General features: G+C 35.9%; 1 protein-coding gene across 6 annotated transcripts in view; it reads left to right on the top strand.

The window, feature by feature from the left end:
• The window catches only part of RUNDC3B (RUN domain containing 3B), a 179,519-nt gene that overhangs the window by 120,996 nt on the left and 38,768 nt on the right, over positions 1–19,755 (top strand). For all 6 annotated transcript variants that reach the window (XM_012450868.3, XM_012450866.3, XM_012450865.3 and 3 more), the window contains one exon: positions 6,596–6,753. In XM_012450868.3, the coding sequence (XP_012306291.2) occupies positions 6,596–6,753 (158 nt within the window). The remainder of the gene's footprint in view (positions 1–6,595; positions 6,754–19,755) is intronic.

Raw genomic sequence — 19,755 nt, 5'->3', positions numbered from 1 at the left:
CATAGACCTGAGACAAGAATATGTGCATATATTAAGAGTACTGTAGGGCCCAGGGATGGGAGTGAAGGCATAATTAATCTAGAAACTTGCATTTTAACATCAACAGGGAAACAGCAGGTATATGTCCCTGTCATTCAAGGTAGAAATTGAACCTAGAATGCAGGAGTGAGATGCAAAATGGCAGAGTAAAGAAATAAACTTGTAAAGAAACCTTGACTACATGAAATAGCAAAAATAATGACCAGTATAGGGGTGACACTGGTATACTGAAATAAGTTTAACCATCTCTTTTAGAGGAGATGGAAACAGAAGCCCTCATTTGTAGTGTCTGCCAATTTTTCTATGATAAATACTTCCATTGTGGCCAATTTAAAGCTACCAACATTGAGATACCATCTCATGCCAGTTAGAATGGTGTTCATTAAAAAATCTAGAGACAACAGATGCTGGAGAGGATGTGGAGAAACAGGAAGACTTTTACACTGTTGGTGGGAGTGTAAATTAGTTCAGCCATTGTGGAAGACAGTGTGGCGATTCCTCAAGGACCTAGAAATAGAAATTCCATTTGACCCAGCAATCCGATTACTGGGTATACATCCAAAGGATTATAAATCGTTCTATTATAAAGACACATGCACACGTATGTTCATTGTGGCACTGTTTACAATAGCAAAGACCTGGAACCAACCCAAATGCCCATCGATGATAGACTGGACAGGGAAAATGTGGCACATATACACCATGGGGTACTATGCAGCCATAAAAATACGACGAGTTTGTGTCCTTTGTAGGGACATGGATGAACCTGGAAACCATCATTCTCAGCAAACTGACACAAGAACAGAAAATCAAACACCACATGTTCTCACTCATAGGTGGGTGTTGAACAATGAGAACACATGGACACAGGGAGGGGAGCATCACACACTGGGGTCTGTTTGGGGGACTAGGAGAGGGACAGCAGTGGGTAGGGAGGTTGGGGAGGGATAACATGGGGAGCAATGCCAGATATAGGTGATAGGGATGGAGGCAGCAAACCACATTGCCATGTATGTACCTATGCAACAATCCTGCATGTTTTTCACATGTACCCCGGAACCTAAAGTGCAATAAAATATATATATATATATAAATAAATAAATGAAATAAAATAAAGCTACCAATATGATATCACTGAATGCAGAATTAGAGATGTATAAATAAATAAATTAAATAAAGCTACCAATATGATATCACTGAATGCAGAATTAGAAAGAGATGTACAGTAGAACACCATTACATAATATTTCTACTAAGATAGATGAAATAGATGTAAATGACTAAGAACATAGATAATAGTTAAAATATGGTGAAATAATTAGAAAGTGACTAATTTTGTGTAGTTATTAGCTTTGTGTTTGATATAGTTATAAATTGATATAGTTTAATTTTTAATAACACCAATGTTTAACAACGGACTTAAATTTCTGAAATTTAAGTCAGTTCTTGAGAGCCTATGCTAGCCAGCTGCAGGCCACCACTGGGAGTATGAAAGCAGAGCAGAATTATAACACTGACTAAAAATATCAGAAAGCGTGAGAGAGGATAATTGAAGCTAGTGTTTTGAGGTCTTTGTAATATAGTGAAGGTGGTTAGAGACATTCTTTAATGTGCATGTCTGTTTCCCAAATTATCATTTAGAAATTGCAATTAAGAGAATTGAAGTAGAATGTTTAATTTTCAAACTAGCAGAGGGAGGAAAAAAGGAATAATTAAGGCTTGATCAATATATTAGAAAGGAGCACATTAGAAAAAATAAGGATAGTGAAAAGAGAACACAAAATGCAAATTTACATATAATCAGAAGAGTCAACACCACCATAAAAGTAAATGGCAGAAACTTACCAGTCAAGATAAATGCTTAGATTTATTGAAAAATGATTATAAAATTTAGCTGTATGCTATTGATAAGAGAGACACATAAAATAAAATGACACAAAAAAGTTGAAAATGGGGGATAAATATACTAGACAGATACTAACTAAAAGAAATCTTTGTCAATATCATTAAATGTAGACATTAAGGCAGAAAGCATTATTAAGACTAAAGAAAGACATTGCCTTTTTTTAAAAGTAAGCATTTACCAAGAATATATATCAGTGCTAAATTTACATACATTTAACAATATATCCATGAAAAATATGAAGCAAAAATTAATTAGATATCTGGAATAAACTGGTAATCCCATAATTATAATAAGAAATTTTAATGTCTTTCAGAGCAATTTATAGATTGAGCAGATGTAGTGAACTTCAATAACACAATTAATAAACTTGATCTAAAATATATTAAATGTTAACAATTAGAATATATAATCTTTTCAAGCACACATGGAACAGCTATAGTGTTGTTTTTTGTTTTTGAGATGGAGTCTCCCTTTGTCACCCATGCTGGAGTGCAGTGGTGCTATCTTGGTTCACTAAACCTCCACCTCCTGAGTTCAAGAGATTCTCCTTCCTCAGCCTCCCAAGTACCTGGAACTACAGGCATGTGCCACTATGCCTGGCTAATTTTTGTATTTTTAGTAGAGATGGAGTTTCATGACATTGGCTGGGCTGATCTGTAACTCCTGACCTCAAGTGATCTGCCCATCTTGGCCTCCCAAAGTGATTATAGGCGTCAGCCACCACACCTGGCCAATTTTTTATGGAGCATACTAGGTCACAAAACAAATGTCTACAAATACCAAAGAAATGATACAGTAGTATCATTTTAGTATAACTGTTATACTAATATGTGGTCATGTGAATAGTGCAGTAAAGTTAGATAGATATCAGTACAAAAAGTTTACCACCACCCGTATACCATTCATGAAATTAAAGAAAAATTTTTCTAAATTATACATCAAAAAAATTGAGGAAACAGAGTAATTTGAAATAAAGGAGAATGAAAATAATGCATACTAACAGTTGTAAGTTGCCACACAACTTTTATAGTACTTGTAGAAATACTTAACACTTAGAAAATAAACAATAAAAATTAAAGAGATAAGTATCCAAGAAATAGTCAAAGAACAGCCAAACTAGTTCAACAAGAAGGAAAGTAATAAAATAACACATATTGATAAAGTTAAAAGCAGAGAAACAGAATTAACAAAGCCAAGAGATAATTATTTGCAAAAAATAATGAAATAGACAAATTCTAGCAGGAATAAAATTTTTAAAAATTAAGGCACAGATAATCTTAAGAATGGAAGAATAGACATCACACTATAAATGTGGAGGAACTCTCCGAATAATTATTAGGCAATATTTTAATAATTTTATAATACCTTGCAAAACAAAGAATTTTTATAAATACTACTTATCAAAACTGATAAATATATAGCCATTTAAGAAATTGAGTAAGTAGTTTAAAATCTATCCAATCCCCCACCAAAGAAAAACTATCATGTATTGTTTTGGTGACTCTGCCAAATACAGTCATGTGCCACATAATAATGTTTTGGCCAACAATGGGCCAAGTATATGAGGTCCCATAAGACTATAATGGAGGTGAAAAATTCCTTTCACTTAGTGATGTTGTAGCCATGATGATATTGTGACACAATGCATTATTCATGTGTTTGTGGTGATGCTGGTGTAAATAAACCTATTGCCCTGGCAGTCATTTAAAACTATAGCATATACAATTATGGACAGTACATAATACTTGATAATGATAATAAAATACTATGTTACTGGTTTACGTATTTACTATACAGTATGTTTTATCATTATGTTTGAGTGTACTCCTTCTACTTAAAAAAACAAAAAAATTAAATGTAAAACAGCCTCAAGCAGGTCTTTTAGGAGGTAGTCCAGCAGTAAGCATTATTGTAGTGGGAGATGACAGCTCTGTGTGTTAATGCTCCTGAAGTCCTTACAGTGGGACAAGATGTGGAGCTGGAAGACAGTGATACTGATGATCCTGACCCTGTGTAGGCCTCGCCTGATGTGTGTGTTTGTGTCTGTGGAGGTGGAAGACAGGGATACTGATGATCCTGACCCTGGGTAGGCCTAGGCTGATGTGTGTGTTTGTGTCTTAGTTTTTAACAAAAAAAGTTTAAAAAGTTTAAAAGTTTTTAAATTTTTTAAATAGAAAAAAGCTTATAGAATGAGGATGTTAAAAAGAAAATATTTTTATATAGCTGTAAAGTGTGTGTTTTAAACTGTTATTACAAAAGAGTCAAAAAGGTTTTAAAACATTTGTAAAGTAAAAATGTTATAATAAGCTAAGTTTAATTTTGTTACTGAAGAAAGAAAACTTATAAAAATAAATTTAGTGTAGCCTAGGTGTACAGTATTTATAAAGTCTACAGTAGTATACAGTAATGTTCTAGGCCTTTACATTCACTTACCACCCACTCACTGACTCAGTTTGAGCAATTTCCAGTCCTGCAAGTTCCATTCATAGTAATGACCTATATAGTTGTGTCTATTTCAAAAAAATCTTTTATAGTATATTTTTTACTATCCCTTTTCTATGTTTAGATATATAAATACTGGCTATTGTGTTACAATTGCCTACAGTACTCAGTACAGTAACATGCTGTACAGGTTTGTAGCCTAGGAATAATAGGCTATACCATCTAGCCTAAGTGTGTAGTAGACTGTACCATCTAGGTTTGTGTAAGTACATTCTGTGATGTTCACAGAATGGAAAAATGGCCTAGCAACGTATTTCTCAGAACATATCCCCATTGTTAAGTGACACACAACCGTATGAGTGATCCCTGTTTTATATGGACTGTTCCTGAGAATAGAAAAAGAAGGAATATTTTTCAATGAATTTAATGAACCCCAGTATAACTTTTATACTAACATAAGATCATGTGAATATAATATCAAGTGGGAATGTGATTAGTATAAAACCAATAGTAAGAACGATTACTACAACAGCAATATCAATAGCAGTCTCTAGTAAATGTGAAGATATGCATGGCCTATAGCCTAAGAATTCTACTCTTAGATATATCTCCTCGAAACTCTTAGATGTGTATACCACGAGACATAACAGAGTGTGTTCACAGCAATATTGTTTGTATTAAGAAAAAACCTGAAGTGATTCAAATGGTTATTGAGAGAACAGTGACAGAAGAGTGAATAAACTGTAATATTCATACAATGGAATCCTATACATTTTTTAGAGTAAATGAACTATAGCTAGACTCATCAATTATAGACAAAAAATTTTCAAAAGAATATTGACAAAACCAAACAAAGCTAAACAACATATTGTTTAAGATAACACATATTTGTTTTAAAACTGGATAGAAAAGCAAAGAGATGAGAAACACAAATCTCAGGATATTGTTACCTTTGCAGAGGAGGCAATCAAGGAAGGCATTATATTGGCTTTTAAAGTATTGTTGATTAATCTAGGTGGTGGATATATGAGTATTCTTTAATTATTAATGTTTATTAATATATATTTAGATTAAGCTACATATATAGGAAATATTTATAAAAATTAACTTTAGCTTCTGAGATTTTTATTATAGAAGAGCAAACATTGGAGAATTTGGAAAAATATGAAAAATAAGCTCTTGAAGAATAGTATTAGCTACTCAGCGTGTATCAGAAATCTAAAATAGGTAAAAGTTTATTAATGATATATGAATAGGGTAACATGTAATAGAAGAGTACTTTAAAAAGATTCTAATTAATAATCCTCAGAGGAATTTGAAAGTACATTGCAACTAAAAAGAATAGAATGTCAGGGGATGAGAACAATTAGAAAACAGGAAAGAGCTTTTGAAAATTAAAAGTATGATTTCCTAAGTTCAGAAATTTGTATAAAGCGTTCAAGGATAAATTCAATTAGATTTCCCAGAAAGCAGGGCAGAAGGGCAAAGAAAAAGTAAAGAGTAAAAGGTTAAGAGATCATTCTAAGAGGTCTTGTACCTCATACGTGTTTACTAATAATAATAGCTAGTAATTATACATTGCATGCTGTGTACCAGGCACTGTTCTAAGCAATTGACCTATATTGATTCATTTAACCCTCCTAACTAGAGTCCTCTGATAGGTCCTACTTTTTTAGATGGTGTAACTGTGGCACAGAGAGCTTAAGTAACTTACCCAAGGACACATAGCTGAGACGTGGTAAAACTAGAATATGACACTAGGCGGGCAGGCCTAACCAGAACGTACTATCTCTCACTAACATCAATACCGAAATGTTAACATCTATGTGTTTTTGAAAGATAATCACAAAGAGGCAACTTTCTAATTGGTCATTCTGTAATTAGGTCTGTATTTTGAAGCTAGGAGGCATGCAGTTGTTGTGAAGCTTAGAAATTACAATGTTTTAACTAGGTTTTGCCTCAAATTACAGCTTCTCAAACTTTAGAGAAGAGCTTTAAGTAATGGAGAATATATGTTAAATTTTTATATTCAACTAAAACATAAATTTTAATTTTTATGTTTAAATTTTTTACTAATTTATCAGTAATACTTTGAAGTTGTTTCATTACAATAGAAATAGAAATAGCATTTAAGATACTCAGCATTTATCTTCAGGATATCTATTAGAATTTTGCAGTTGCTATATCTTGATGATACTGTATTTCCAGGGTTACCTTGAAGAACTCTTACGACTTCGAGAGAACCAACTATCTGAATCTGTCTCCCAGAATAAAATACTACTTCAAAGGATTGAAGATTCTGATCTGGCTCATAAACTGGAGAAGGAACAATTAGAATATATAATTGTGGAGCTTCAAGATCAGCTGTAAGTAAAAGCCTTTTAGAAAAATGTTGGTAGCATGTAAACATTAAGACAAAATGTCGTCTTTTGATATAGGAGGCAAAGTCCAAGAAATCTGATTGCCTGTTAAATTCTTTTTCACCTACGCTTTTTTGAAAGTTTAATTTTGTTTTTGTTATTACAAGAGTAATCCATGTTCATTGCAGAAACATCAGAAAAATACAAGAAGAGGCCAGGCGCAGTGGTCTACGTCTGTAATCCCCTCACTGGGGAGGCTGAGTTGGGCAGATTGCTTGAGCCCAGGAGTTAGAGACCAGCCTGGGCAACATGGCAAAACCCCATCTCTACTAAAAATACGAAACATTAGCTAGGCATGGTGGTCCCAGGTACTCAGGAGGCTGAGGCAAGAGTATCACTTGAGCCCAGGAGGTCAAGGCTACAGTGGGCCCTGATTGAGCCACGGCATTCCAGTCTGGGCAAGACTCTGTCAAAAAATAAATAAATAAAATAAGAATAAGAAAATACAAGGCGAGAATAAAAATTACCTTCAGTTGTGTTACCCAGCATTAACTGGTTATAACTTGGTGTATATTATTCCAAATGGATATGTACGTATTTATAATTCTTAAAGTAGTTATTGATTGACTGATTACAAATAGATGATATTTAGACTAGTGCTACTCAACGTATAGTGCTGGTTCATTAGCTGTTACTAGGTTGTGCCAAAATGTCACTAAGCAGAGTTTAGGATAAATGAGTTATTTTCTATAGCAAGACTTTTTTGATGAAGAAAGCTGTGTATTGAGCTAGTTTCTGCTATAAGCCTTTTGTCACTGTTCAAAGAATTTGTACTAATCATTTTGTCAGGTTTGCTTTGTTCAATTAACTTTTTATTGTGAAAATTTTCACATTTAATATTTAATCTTAAAAAATAATTTTAAATTTTTTTATTTTGAAATAATTTTAAACTTTCAGAAAAGTTATAAGGACAGTACAAAGAAATCCTAAGACCTTTCCTACATTCATTATTTTCAACATTTTGCCACATTTGCCTTATAATTCTCTTCCTTTTCCTATACACACATACATTTTTTAACCACTTGAGAGGTTGCATACATCATGGTCCTTCATTCCTTACTGCTTCAGTGTCTTTCTTTTTCCTTTTTCCTTTTTTTTTTTTTTTTTTGAGACAAAGTTTTGCTCTTGTTGCCTGGGCTGGAGTGTAATAGTGTGATCTCGGATCACTGCAACCTCTGCCTCCTGGGTTCAAGTGATTCTCCTGCCTCAGCCTCCCGAATAGCTGGGATTACAGGCATACACCACCATGCCCAGGTAATTTTCTATTTTCAGTAGAGATGGGGTTTCTCCTTGTTGGTCAGGCTGGTCTTGAACTCCCGACCTCAGGTGATCCACCTGCCTTGGCCTCCCAAAGTGCTGGGATTACAGGCGTGAGCCACCTCGCCTGACCTTCAGTATCTTTCTTAAGAACAAAGATGGCCTGGTGCAGTGGCTCACCCTTGTAATCCCAGCACTTTGGAAGGCCAAGGCTGGTGGATCATGAGGTCAGAAGTTCAAGACCAGCCTGGCCAACACAGTGAAACCCCATCTCTACAAAAAAAAAAAAAAAAAATACAAAAATTAGCTGGATATGGTAGTGGGCACCTGTAATCTCAGCTACTTGGAAGGCTGAGGCAGGAGAATCACTTGAATCCAGGGGGTGGAGGTTGCAGTGAGCTGAGATTGTGCCACTGCACTTTAGCCTGGGTGACAGAGCTAGACTCCATCTCAAAAAAAAAAGTAAAAAGAACAAAGGTGTTCTCTTATATGAATCATAGTTCAGTTGTCAATTAAAGATGTTTAAATTGATATGATACTTTCATCTATAATTCATATTCCAGTTTTGTCAAATGTCTAAATAATGTTTCTGATTACAAATTTGTTTCTTTGGTACTGGGTCCAATTCAGGACTGTGTTTGCATGTGGTTGTCAGCCACTTTAAACTTAGAACAGTTTTTAGTCTTTTTCTTGCATGAGATTGATATTTCTGAAGAAAACTAGCTAGAATTCTTATAGAATGCCCCCCAATTTGTGTGTTTACTTTTTCCTTATTATTAGAATGAGCTTATCCATTATTGGCTGGATTACAACATAAGTAGTTATGTTCTATTGGGGATGTGATATCCAGAGGCACACAGTCTATTGGCCCTTTATTAATGATATTAATTTTAATTATTTGATTAAGATGTTTTTCTCTTCTCTATAGTTACTGCTCTTCCTTCTGTTCCCTATAAATTAATAAACTCATAATTTATAAGTAGATACTTAAAAATTTTCAAATTTTATTTTTGATTCAGGAGGTATATTTGCAGGTTTGTTACATGGGTGTGTTACATGATGATGAGATTTGGGGTATGATTGATCCTGTTACCCAAGCAGTGAGCATAGTACCCAATAGATAGTTTTTCAACTCTTATCCTCCACCCTTCCTCTCCCTTCTAGTAGTCCACTGTATCTAATAATGACATCTTTATGGCCATGCGTACTAAATATTTAACTACCAGTTACAAGTAAGAACATTAGGTATTTGGTTTTCTGTTTCTGCATTGATTCACTTAGGATAATGGCCTATAGCTGCATCCATGTTGCTGCAAAGGATGCGATTTCATTCTCTTTTGTGGCTGCATAGTAGTCCATGGTATAAATGTACCCCGTTTTCTTCATCCAATCCACTGTTAATGGGCTCCTCAGTTGATTCCATGACTTCGCTATTGTCATTAGTGCTGTGATGAACATAGGCGTGCGTATGTCTTTTTGACAGAACAATTTATTTTCTTTTGGATATATACCTAGTAATGGTATTGCTGGGTTGAATGGTAGTTCTGTTTTAAGTTATTTGAGAAATCTCCAAACTGCTTTCCACAGTGGCTGAACTAATTCATTCTCAACAGAGTGTACGCATTCCCTTTTCTCCATAGCCTCATCAGCATCTGTTGTTTTTTGAGTTTTTAATAATAGCCATTCTGACTGGTTACAGAATGGTTTTGATTTGCGTTTGTCTGATGATTACTGTGTTGAGCATTTTTTCACATTTGTTGGCTGCTTGTATGTCTTCTTTTAAGTATCTGTTCATGTCCTTTGCCCATTTCTTACTGGGGTTGTTTTTTCTTGTTGATTTAAATTCTTTATAGGTTCTGGATATTAGACATTTGTTGGATGCATAGTTTGTATTTTCTCCCATTCTGTAGGTTGTCTTTTTACTCTGTTGATAGTTTCTTTTGCTGTGTGGAAACTCTTTAGTTTAATTAAGTCCCACTTGTCAGTTTTTGTTTTTGTTGCAATTGCTTTTGAGGACTTAGTCATAAATTCTTATCCATATGCCACATTCTTCTGCATATGGCTACCCAGCTATCCCAGCACCACTTATTGAATAGAGAGCCCTTTCTCCATTGCTTATTTTTGTCAACTTTGTTAAAGATAAGAAGGATGTAGGTGTACAGCCTTATTTCTAGGTTCTCTGTTCTGTTCCATTGGACTTTGTTTCTATTCGTTTAATAGTACCACTCTGTTTTGGTTACTGTAGCCTTCCTTGTAGTATAAAGTCGGATAATATGATGCCTCCAGCTTTGTTATTTTTTATTAGGATTGCTTTGGCTATTTTGGTTCCATATGAATTTTAAGACTTTTTTTCTAAAAAGTCTGTGAAAAATGATGTTGATATTTTAATAGGGATAGCATTCAGTCATGTAATTTGTTCTGTAGGTTGCTTTGGGCAGTATGGCCATTTTCACAGTATTGATTCTTACAATTCATGAGTATGGAATGTTTTTCTATTTGTGTAATTTGTGATTTCTTTCAGCAGTGTTTTGTAGTTCTCCTTGTAGAGATCTTTTACCTAATTGCTTAGATGTATTCCCAGGTATTTTGTGCATGTGTGGCTATTGTAAATGGGATTGTTTTTGAGGTGACTTTCAGCTTGACCATTATTTGTGTACAGAATTACAATTGATTTTTATACATTGATTTTATATCCTGAAACTTTACTCAAGTTGTTCTTCAGTTCTAGGACCCTGTTGGTGGTCATCAAGGCTTTCTAGGTATATAATCATATCATCAGGAGAGACAATATGACTTCTTCTTTACTTATTTTGATGCTTTTTATTTCTTTCTTTTTCCTTATTGCTCTAGCTATGACTTATAGTAATATGTTGAATAGGAGTGGCCACAGTGGGTATCCTTATCTTGTTCCACTTCTCAAGGGGAATGTTTCCAGCTTTTGCCTGTTCAGTATGATGTTGGCTGTGGGTTTGTCATAGATGGCTCTTATTACATTCCCTCAATACCTAGTTTTTTGAGGGTTTTTAAAAAAAAAATCATGAAGGGATGTTCTATTTTATTGAAAGCTTTTTCCATGTCTATTGATATGATCATATGGTTTTTGTTTTTGATTCTGTTTATGTGGTGAATCTCATTTATTGATTTGCTTATTTTGAGCTATCTTTGCATCCTAGGAGTAAAGCCTACTTGATCGTGGTTAATTAACTTTTAGAAGTGCTGCTGGATTTAGTTTGGTAGTAGTTTATCGAGTATCTTTGCCTCATGCTCATTAGGGATATTGGCCTACAGTTTTCCTTTTTTGTTGTATATTTCTCAGATTTTGGTATCAAGATGATGCTGGCTTCCTAGAATAAGGAGTCCATCCTCTCTGATATTTTAGAATAGTTTCAGTAAGATTGACACCAGCTCTTTGTATGTCTGGTAGAATACAGCTGTGAATATATCTGGTCCAGGACTTTTTTTTAGTTGGTAGATTTCTTATTAATGTTTCAGTTTATTATTGCTCTGATCAGGGTCTTAATTTCTTCCTGGTTCAATCTTGGGAGGTAGTGTGTTTCCAGGAATTTATCAGTTTCCTCTAGATATTCTAGTTTGTGTGCATAAAACTGTTCATTATAGTCTTTGAAGACATTTTGTATTTCTGTGGGATTAGTTGTAATACCAACTTTGTCATTTTTCATTGTGCTTATTTGGATCTTCTTTCTTTTTTTCTTTGATAGTAACTAACAGTCTATCTCAGTCCTGTTTATCCTTTCAAAGTGATGACCTTTGGTTTTGTTGATCCTTTGAATAGGGTTTTTTGGTTTTTAGTTATTTCTTCTTCTAACTCTGGAGTTCATTTATTTTTGTTTTTCCTTTAGGTGCTTTGTTAGAGTGTTAATTTAAGATCTTTCTAACTTCTTGATGTAGACCTTTAGTGATACAAACTTTTCTCTTAACACTATTTTGCTGCATCCCAGAGATTTTGGTATGTTGTATCTCTTTTTCATTTATTTTAAGCAATTTTTAAATTTCTGCCTAACTTCATTGTTTACTCGAAAGTTACTCAGGTGTAAGTTGTTTGGTGCCATTGTAATTATGTGATTTTGAGAGATCTTCTTGCTATTCACTTCAGTTTTTCTTCTACTGTGGTCTCCATATATGCTTGGTATGATTCAGGTTATTTGAATTTTTTTGGACTTGCTTTATGGCCAAGCATGTGGACAATCTTAGAGTATGTTCAGTGTGCAGATGAAAATAAAGTATATTGTGTGGTTGATGGGTGGAATATTCTTTAGATGTCTATTAGGTCCATTTGGACAAGTCAATTTTACATCCAAAATTTGTTAGTTTTCTTTGTTAATGATCCGTCTAATGCTGTCAATGGAGTTTTGAAGTTCCCTACTATTATTGTGTGGCTAAGTCTATTGTAGGTCTAGAAGTACTTGCTTTATGAATCTGGGTGCTCCAATGTTGCCGCGTGTGTGTGTGTGTGTGTGTGTGTGTGTAAATATATGTAACAGTTAAGTCTTTTTGTTATATTGAACACTTTATCATTATGTAATGACCATAATGACCTTCTTTGCTCTTTTTTAATGTTGTTGTTTTAAACTATGTTTTATCTAAGAATAGCACCCCCTGCTCTTTTTTGTTTTTAGTTTGCATGATAGATCTTTCTTCATGTCTTTACTTTGAGCCTGTGGGTTTCATTATATGTGAGATGGTTCTCTTGAAGATAGCAGGTGGTTGGGTCTTGTTTTATTAGCCACCTTCCCTCTCTGTGCTTTTAAGTGGGGCATTTAGACCATTTACATTCATGGTTAATATTGCTATGTGATATTTTGATCCTGTCGTGGTGCTGTTAGCTGGTTGCTTCGTAGTCTTGATTATGTAGTCTCGATAGGGTCTGCAGGCTGTATATTTAAGTGTGTTTGTGGTAGTACATATTGTTCTTTCATATCTGTGTCTATAACTTCCTCAAGGATCTCTTGTAAAGCTGGTCTATTGGTAATGAATTCTCACAGTGATTGTTTGTCTGGAAAATATTATATATTTCCTTTTTTATAGCGCTTAGTTCAGTGGGATATTAAATTCTTAACTGGTATTTCTTTTCTTTAAAAATGCTGAAAATATGCCCTCAGTCTCTTCTAGCCTGTATAGTTTCTGTTGTGAAATCTACTGTTAGCCTGATAGGATCCCCTTTGTAAGTGATATGACCTTTTTTTGTAGCTGCCTTTAAGATTTTTTTCTCTCACATTGACCTGGAAAGTCTGATGATTCTTTGTCTTGGGGATGGTCGTCTTGTATAGTATCTCATAGGGGGTCTCTGAATTTTTTGAATTTGCACGTCAACCTCTCTAGTGAGATCAGGGAAATTTTTCAATTCCGGAAGTTCACTTTAGTTTTTTTCTTAAAATGGCTATGTGGTCATTCAACTCTTAATTATTTTACTGGCTTACTTGAAATGGATTTCAACTTTCTTTTCAATCTTGTTAAGTTTCCTAGCCATTTAGATTCTGAATTCTATGCCCATAATTTCTGATATTTCAATCTGGTTAGGATTCATTGCTGGGGAGCTAGTGTGATCCTTTAGAGATAAGCAAACGCTCTGACATTTTGAATTGCCGGAGTTCTTGTGCTGATTCCATCTCACCTGAGGGGGCTAGTGTTTCTTTTTCTTTTATAAACTGTTCACATTTGGATGGGGCTTATTTTCATTTTCTTTTTTCCTGTTGAGGGTTTCACTGTTGTGTATGTTGTGTATAGTCAATTGGCTTTGTTTATGGGTCTTTTCAGAGAGCCAAGGTGCTATATGGGTTCCTTAGTTTGGGCTAGTTTCCTCATTGGGTTTCACAGGCATTGTGTGCTAAAGGGATTTATTTTTGTTTGGTGGTGTAATTCAGGCTGTGATACAGTAGATGGCACTTAAGAGTAAGGGCTGGCAGATATGCTTTTACTCAGCAATAAGCCTCCTTTGCATTTCAGTGTCTTCAAAGCAGTGCTTTGGGGGAGGGGGAGATATGGTGAGGGGGGATGTGGTTGGGGAAGATGTGGTAAGGAGGAAATGTTGGGGGAGTGGAAGATTACCCCCTCACTAAATCTGTTCCTAGGCTTTGGGGGAACCCCTCCAATCACAGATGCCTTGCCTGTGTTTCCTTAGCCCTAAGGGGGACCCTGATTGTCTGCACACCCCCTCCCTTAGGGACAGCTCAAGCTGAAGCTTAGATCACCAGGAGACCCACAACTCCCTGGGGACCCACTGGTCCTCTGAGCTTGGCAGAGTCAGAGTAGGTCGTGGGATATGTCTGTGGGTGGTCTGGTGATGAACCTGGTCAAGAGCAGAGGATCCCCAGGCCGGGTGTTGGGCCACAGATGTATAGCTCGTGTGGAACCTGTAGCCCAGGGATTTTAGCCTGGCAGATGGCTGTGGGATCCCCCAAGCAGATCTCCCTCCAGTGTCTGCCCCAGGACCAGATCTAACTAGCTAGATTTGCCACAAACTTTCTGTGCTGAAATTGCTGGACTGTCCCAGGTGTTCCAGGCTATGGGGCTCCCTCAAGCAAAAGCTGCAGCTGGCCAACAGACTGAACCGTTCCCAGGCTGGTCTTGTGGAAGGAAGGATACCCAGCTTCCTTGATGGCACATGAACTCACGCCTCCCTGTTTGTGTTCTCAGAGTGGTGGCTCCTTCCTCACTAGAGCTCTAACCACAAATCTCAGTTCAGAAACTCTGGATAGGGTACTGCAACCCTGAGAGGCTGGGACTGGGCCTTCAGCTTTGTCCTCTGGCCCCATGGGGTTGAACATCAACTGTACTGGGAGAGCTAAACTGCTCCTAGGTCACTAGCAAAACACTCAGGCGGGGCAGTGGAGGCTGTGCTCTGTGCATCCTCTTACAGGAATGGTGAGGTGGGTGGCTTTGAGAGGAGCTGGAAGACAGCGGGGCATGTGGATCAGCCATGCCCAGTCCCATGGAAAAGGGAGCCCTACTTTCTCCTGGCTCGGCAGTCAGGAGGGGCTACAGTCACTAAGAGCAAGATGGAGAGCCTTGGGGGATGGGAAGCTATAGTTGCATTTTGTTGTAGCTGTCTCGTGTTCCACGAACCCTTCTGAGCTCTGCTCTGCACGGTTTGAGCTGTCCCTCTGTATACTCTCTGGGCAATTTCTTTGCCAATTCAAATGTCTCTGTGGGTTGTGGGATCTCTTATAGTTAGGATCCCAGGAGTGTAGTGTTCTGGAGTTCACTTACCCTTCTCTTTGGCTCTGTTCAGGACTGAGAGCCGGTCCTTTTGCTGAAAGATTTCATGCAGGCTTTCCAGCTTCCTCTTCAACCGTGATGTCTGTATCACCCCTCTCTCAACTTTCAGTGCTTTCTCTCAAGCAGTCTGTTTGAAATGTGACGGTTACTTGATATTTTCATTTCTCTTGAAGGGAGATGTGTTTCCTGGCTGCATCTAATTGCCCGTCTTGTCCCCTTCCTCCTAAAAACTTTCCTAGAATTGGGCTCTGCAGACACTGGCCCAGTGGCAGTCCAGCTCTTCTTCCACCTTCTAGTGTTATTTTGTAAGGAGATACTTTAGACTAAGTAAATATAAAAGATGATTTTTTTTTATGTTAGAAAGTTTTATTAAGGAACAAAAAAATTTTAATATTTTGTATCTTGATGAAAAGAATTATGTCAAAAAAAAAGAATTATGTTTACATATTTTCTGCTTCTTTTTTATGATATTTTAAAAGAGTTTATCCTATGGGGCATCACTGGGTAGGGGACAGATTAATACCTTTCTTAAACCCTTGCTTCCAATGGCAGGAAGAAAAATATCAAGAGCCAAACAGTAGACATTTCTGGTTATTAAAAACCAGACTTCTAGTTATATAAAATTATAATTTTACAATTAAAATATTAAGAAGGTAATTTCATTTTTCTTTTGCAAGTAATCCTGGTAGTTTATCTAAATGCTTTTAACATAAAAACAATTATGAAATTACTTTTTCAAAAGAGGTATTTTATTTGAAAATTAAATTTAAATGGATCATATTTATCTTACTTTTGCTAATTGAAAGGAAACAGACTTTCAAACTTTTAAGTTTGAGAAATTAATCTGCCTGAGTTATGATTTTGTCATATTTCTGGATATAGGAGTGCCATTCATCCTCTTGATTTTTGCAAAGGAAGCTTTCAATTGTCTTTAATACCTTTAAGGAGATTATAATTAAATATTACTAGAGCAACAACAACAAAAAATTATTGCCACTAATCAGAATTAGACTATTGTCTTGAATGTAGAAGTTAAAGATTTACTTTCATATAGTATAGCTTCAATTTCTAGATAGGCATAAATTGGTGTCTTATACGATTCTTTTGTACAAAAAACACTTTCAAGGATACTGAACAAGAGTGTAAGATACATTTCTTTGTGAATGTTCACAATTCACTCTCAGAATCAGCTTTAAGAGATGCAGAACAGTGTAGACATTTTTGCAGCTGTTGTAAAAGAGTGAACATGTTTTTTCCTTGTTGAAAGTTTTTTAAAATCAATTCTCAGGAAGACCTACAATCAAAGTCAGGCACTGAAATTTCCTTTGTTAGTCCTGAGAAGATAAAAGTATCCCTGAGAAAATTAAAATTTTAAAGGAGAAGGCCAGAAAGAGAATACAGACAGGTGGAGTATGAGGCACATAATATTTGCTTCTACACTGTATTGATTTTTTTTCCCGGGCAATTTAAATTCTGAGTCACTTATTTTTAAGTATTTCTTGATGATTAGATGGATGTTGAATTACTGTTAAAGTGCTTTTTGATTATGTTTTTTTTTTGGAGACGGAGTTTTGCTCTTGTTTCCCAGGTTGGAGTGCAATGGCGCGATCTCGGCTCACCGCAACCTCCGCCTCCCGAGTTCAAGCAATTCTCCTGCCTCAGCCTCCTGAGTAGCTGGGATTACAGGCACGCGCCACCACGCCCAGCTAATTTTTTGTATTTTTGGTAGAGACGGGGTTTCACCATGTTGACCAGGATGGTCTCGATCTCTTGACCTCGTGATCCGCCCGCCTCGGCCTCCCAAAGTGCTGGGATTACAGGCGTGAGCCACCGCGCCCGGCTGATTATGTCTTTGAATACTCATAACTTCTATACATTTTGTAGTTTGGGCAACAGAGCACAAGTTAGTGTGGAGTATTACAGGAGCATCCTAAAGCTTTTTTGAAAACCAGGACTGTAACTGACACTTTCCAGTTGTGAGCTCTTAATGTGCTGGAACCTCTGTTTCTTTATCTACATAACAGAGATAACATTTTCAGTTTGTGAATCATTATGAGTATTAAATGGTATTAGATGTATAAAAACGAAGGCACTCAAAGGTTTATTCCTCTGCTTTTATTTATGGAAACCTTAAAATCTCCTTAATAAATTCACTCAGAGAGATAAGTAGAAAATTAAAACCTTATGTCAAAATGCTATGGATCAAATAATGAGTTTGGACTCTATCATATTATCCCCAAGGTCCAAGAAACTTACTTTTGAGTTCTGATTTCCAAATGGCAATGGAATAAATCTTTAAAATAATAGTATAGATTTGTATATACCATGCATGTGAGTAAGACATATGTGTTTACTTACTACTTAACAGGTATCACTTTGTAACTCTAATCCTTATTGTCAGTCATATGATTGATGCAATACTAATTTAAAGTATTTTAAAAGGCACTGACAAAGGTATATTTGAATAATTAAGATTATGGTGGGCCAAGTACAGTGGTTCAAGCCAGTAATCCCAGAGCTTTGAAAGGCCAAGGTGAAAGAATCATTTGAGGCCAGCAGTTCATGACCAGCCTGGACAACACAACAAGACCCCATCTCTACAAAATTCAAAAAATTAGCTGGGTGTGGTGCTGTGTGCCTGTAGTCCTAGGTTTTTGGGAGGTACTATAATGGAACAAGTGCATTCCAGTCTAGGCAACTGAGTGAGACACTGTGTCTAAAAAAAAAGAGAAAAAGATTATGGTGGGTAGAGTATTTAATTATTGAATCATTTGACTCTTCAACTATTATGATTAGTAATAATAGTATCATTTCATTGGGAGATACAACATTATTCTAGGTTTTGGTTTTTGTGGTTTTATAGAAATCTGTGTACAGCTTGACTTTATTTTGCTCCAGTAACTGTTTTAACTCTTTTTATATATTAAATTTCATTGAATAAAAGAAATAATTACAAGCTTAAAGTACCAATTACACTTTAAGTACAATTGGATCAGTATATGGAAGGTTTATTATAAGATTACAAAGTGTATTCTGTTTATGGCCTTTTTAGAACTTACTGTCATAATTATTTATGTTAATTGGTAGAAAAACTTCTCATTTTGGAATTTAGTATTTTTCAGTAAACATATATTTAAATGTATACTTTTTACCTGAGATTGCCCAAGAAGTTAAGAATATCTAGAATAATAAGGCATGTTCTCTTTTTACATTGGATCCAGAATCTCCTGAAGTAGTTAGATTTAACATCATCAATCACATTGTTATTTGAAGGGTGCCATTTTTAAGAGAGGGGTTTTGTCAACATTGTCAACATCTAGAGGTTTAGACTGTCAGACAGATGATCTGTTGTACAAATGATTCTTTGTGAAACATGCATTTTCCAACCTCAGAAATAAGTAGCCACTGAACAGTGTGCAAAGCTTGAACACATTTGTCATATTTAACACCAATAATTATTTTCTATTTTGTTTTCCTAGTTAGCTGATGATTTTTTTCTCTTCATGGTTTGAAAGATTATAGCAATAGTAACATGTCCTATATGATTCCCTAGTAAAGAAACTGAAATGTCACTCCTAGTGAAATATAAGTAAGAAATCATTCATTGTTAAAACTAGGCCATTGTTACAGTTGAAAAGCCAATGTGGTGTAGTTCATAGTGAGTAATGATGGCATGATTATCAGCCTGCAAACTGTGAGTCAGTGATACTGTGCCATTCTGGTTCACAAGTTTAAGGTCAGTGGTATGAATCCTAACAAGAGTTCAATGATGACATTATAATAGACAGATTATTACAGTTCCTACTCATCTGGTCATGTGTAAATTTTGGCAGGTAATAACATTACAATTTTAAATTAAAATCATGTTAATATGTATTTCATATTCTGTCCATATATGAATGAAAAAAGAAAATGTATCCAGAAGAGAAAAAGGCCAAGCCCCAGAAAGGTAAAACCATGTTCTATTGCACTTCCTTGGGTATTAATAGGAAATTAAATATTAGGACAGGAAAGAGTAGTAATTTGATATGACAGTATTTTCTCTGCCTGAAGAAAGAGCAAGAACACCTTTGTTTTGTAGTTTGATTGCCAGCTTACCCTCAGTATAAAAGAACATTAAGTAAATTATTAAAACATCAAGTAAATTATTTTGACTGCCATCGCTGGCTCCCAGACAGCATCTCTGGACCCAGCCAGGGCTGGGCAACTCACCACCCTGAAGGGAAGGACAGAAGCCTGGCTAGCTTCACCATCCCGCTGATCCTAGAACCCTAGGGCCTTGACTGAACATAGGTGGTAGTCTGGTAGTGGTTGCAGCAGTGCTTGGGTGAGATCCAGTGCTGTCCTAGCTTCAGGTATGACCTAGTGCAGTCCCAGTGATGGTGGCCATAGGAGGGCTTGCATCAGCAACACCCCTAGTTCCAGGTGACTCAACACATAGAGAGACCCTGTTTG

The sequence above is a fragment of the Aotus nancymaae genome, unplaced genomic scaffold (genome assembly GCF_030222135.1).
Source record: "Aotus nancymaae isolate 86718 unplaced genomic scaffold, 86718_ANA_hifiasm-v0.15.2.pri h1tg000025l, whole genome shotgun sequence".
Lineage (NCBI taxonomy): Eukaryota > Metazoa > Chordata > Mammalia > Primates > Aotidae > Aotus > Aotus nancymaae.
This window is presented reverse-complemented; position numbering and strand designations above follow the sequence as displayed.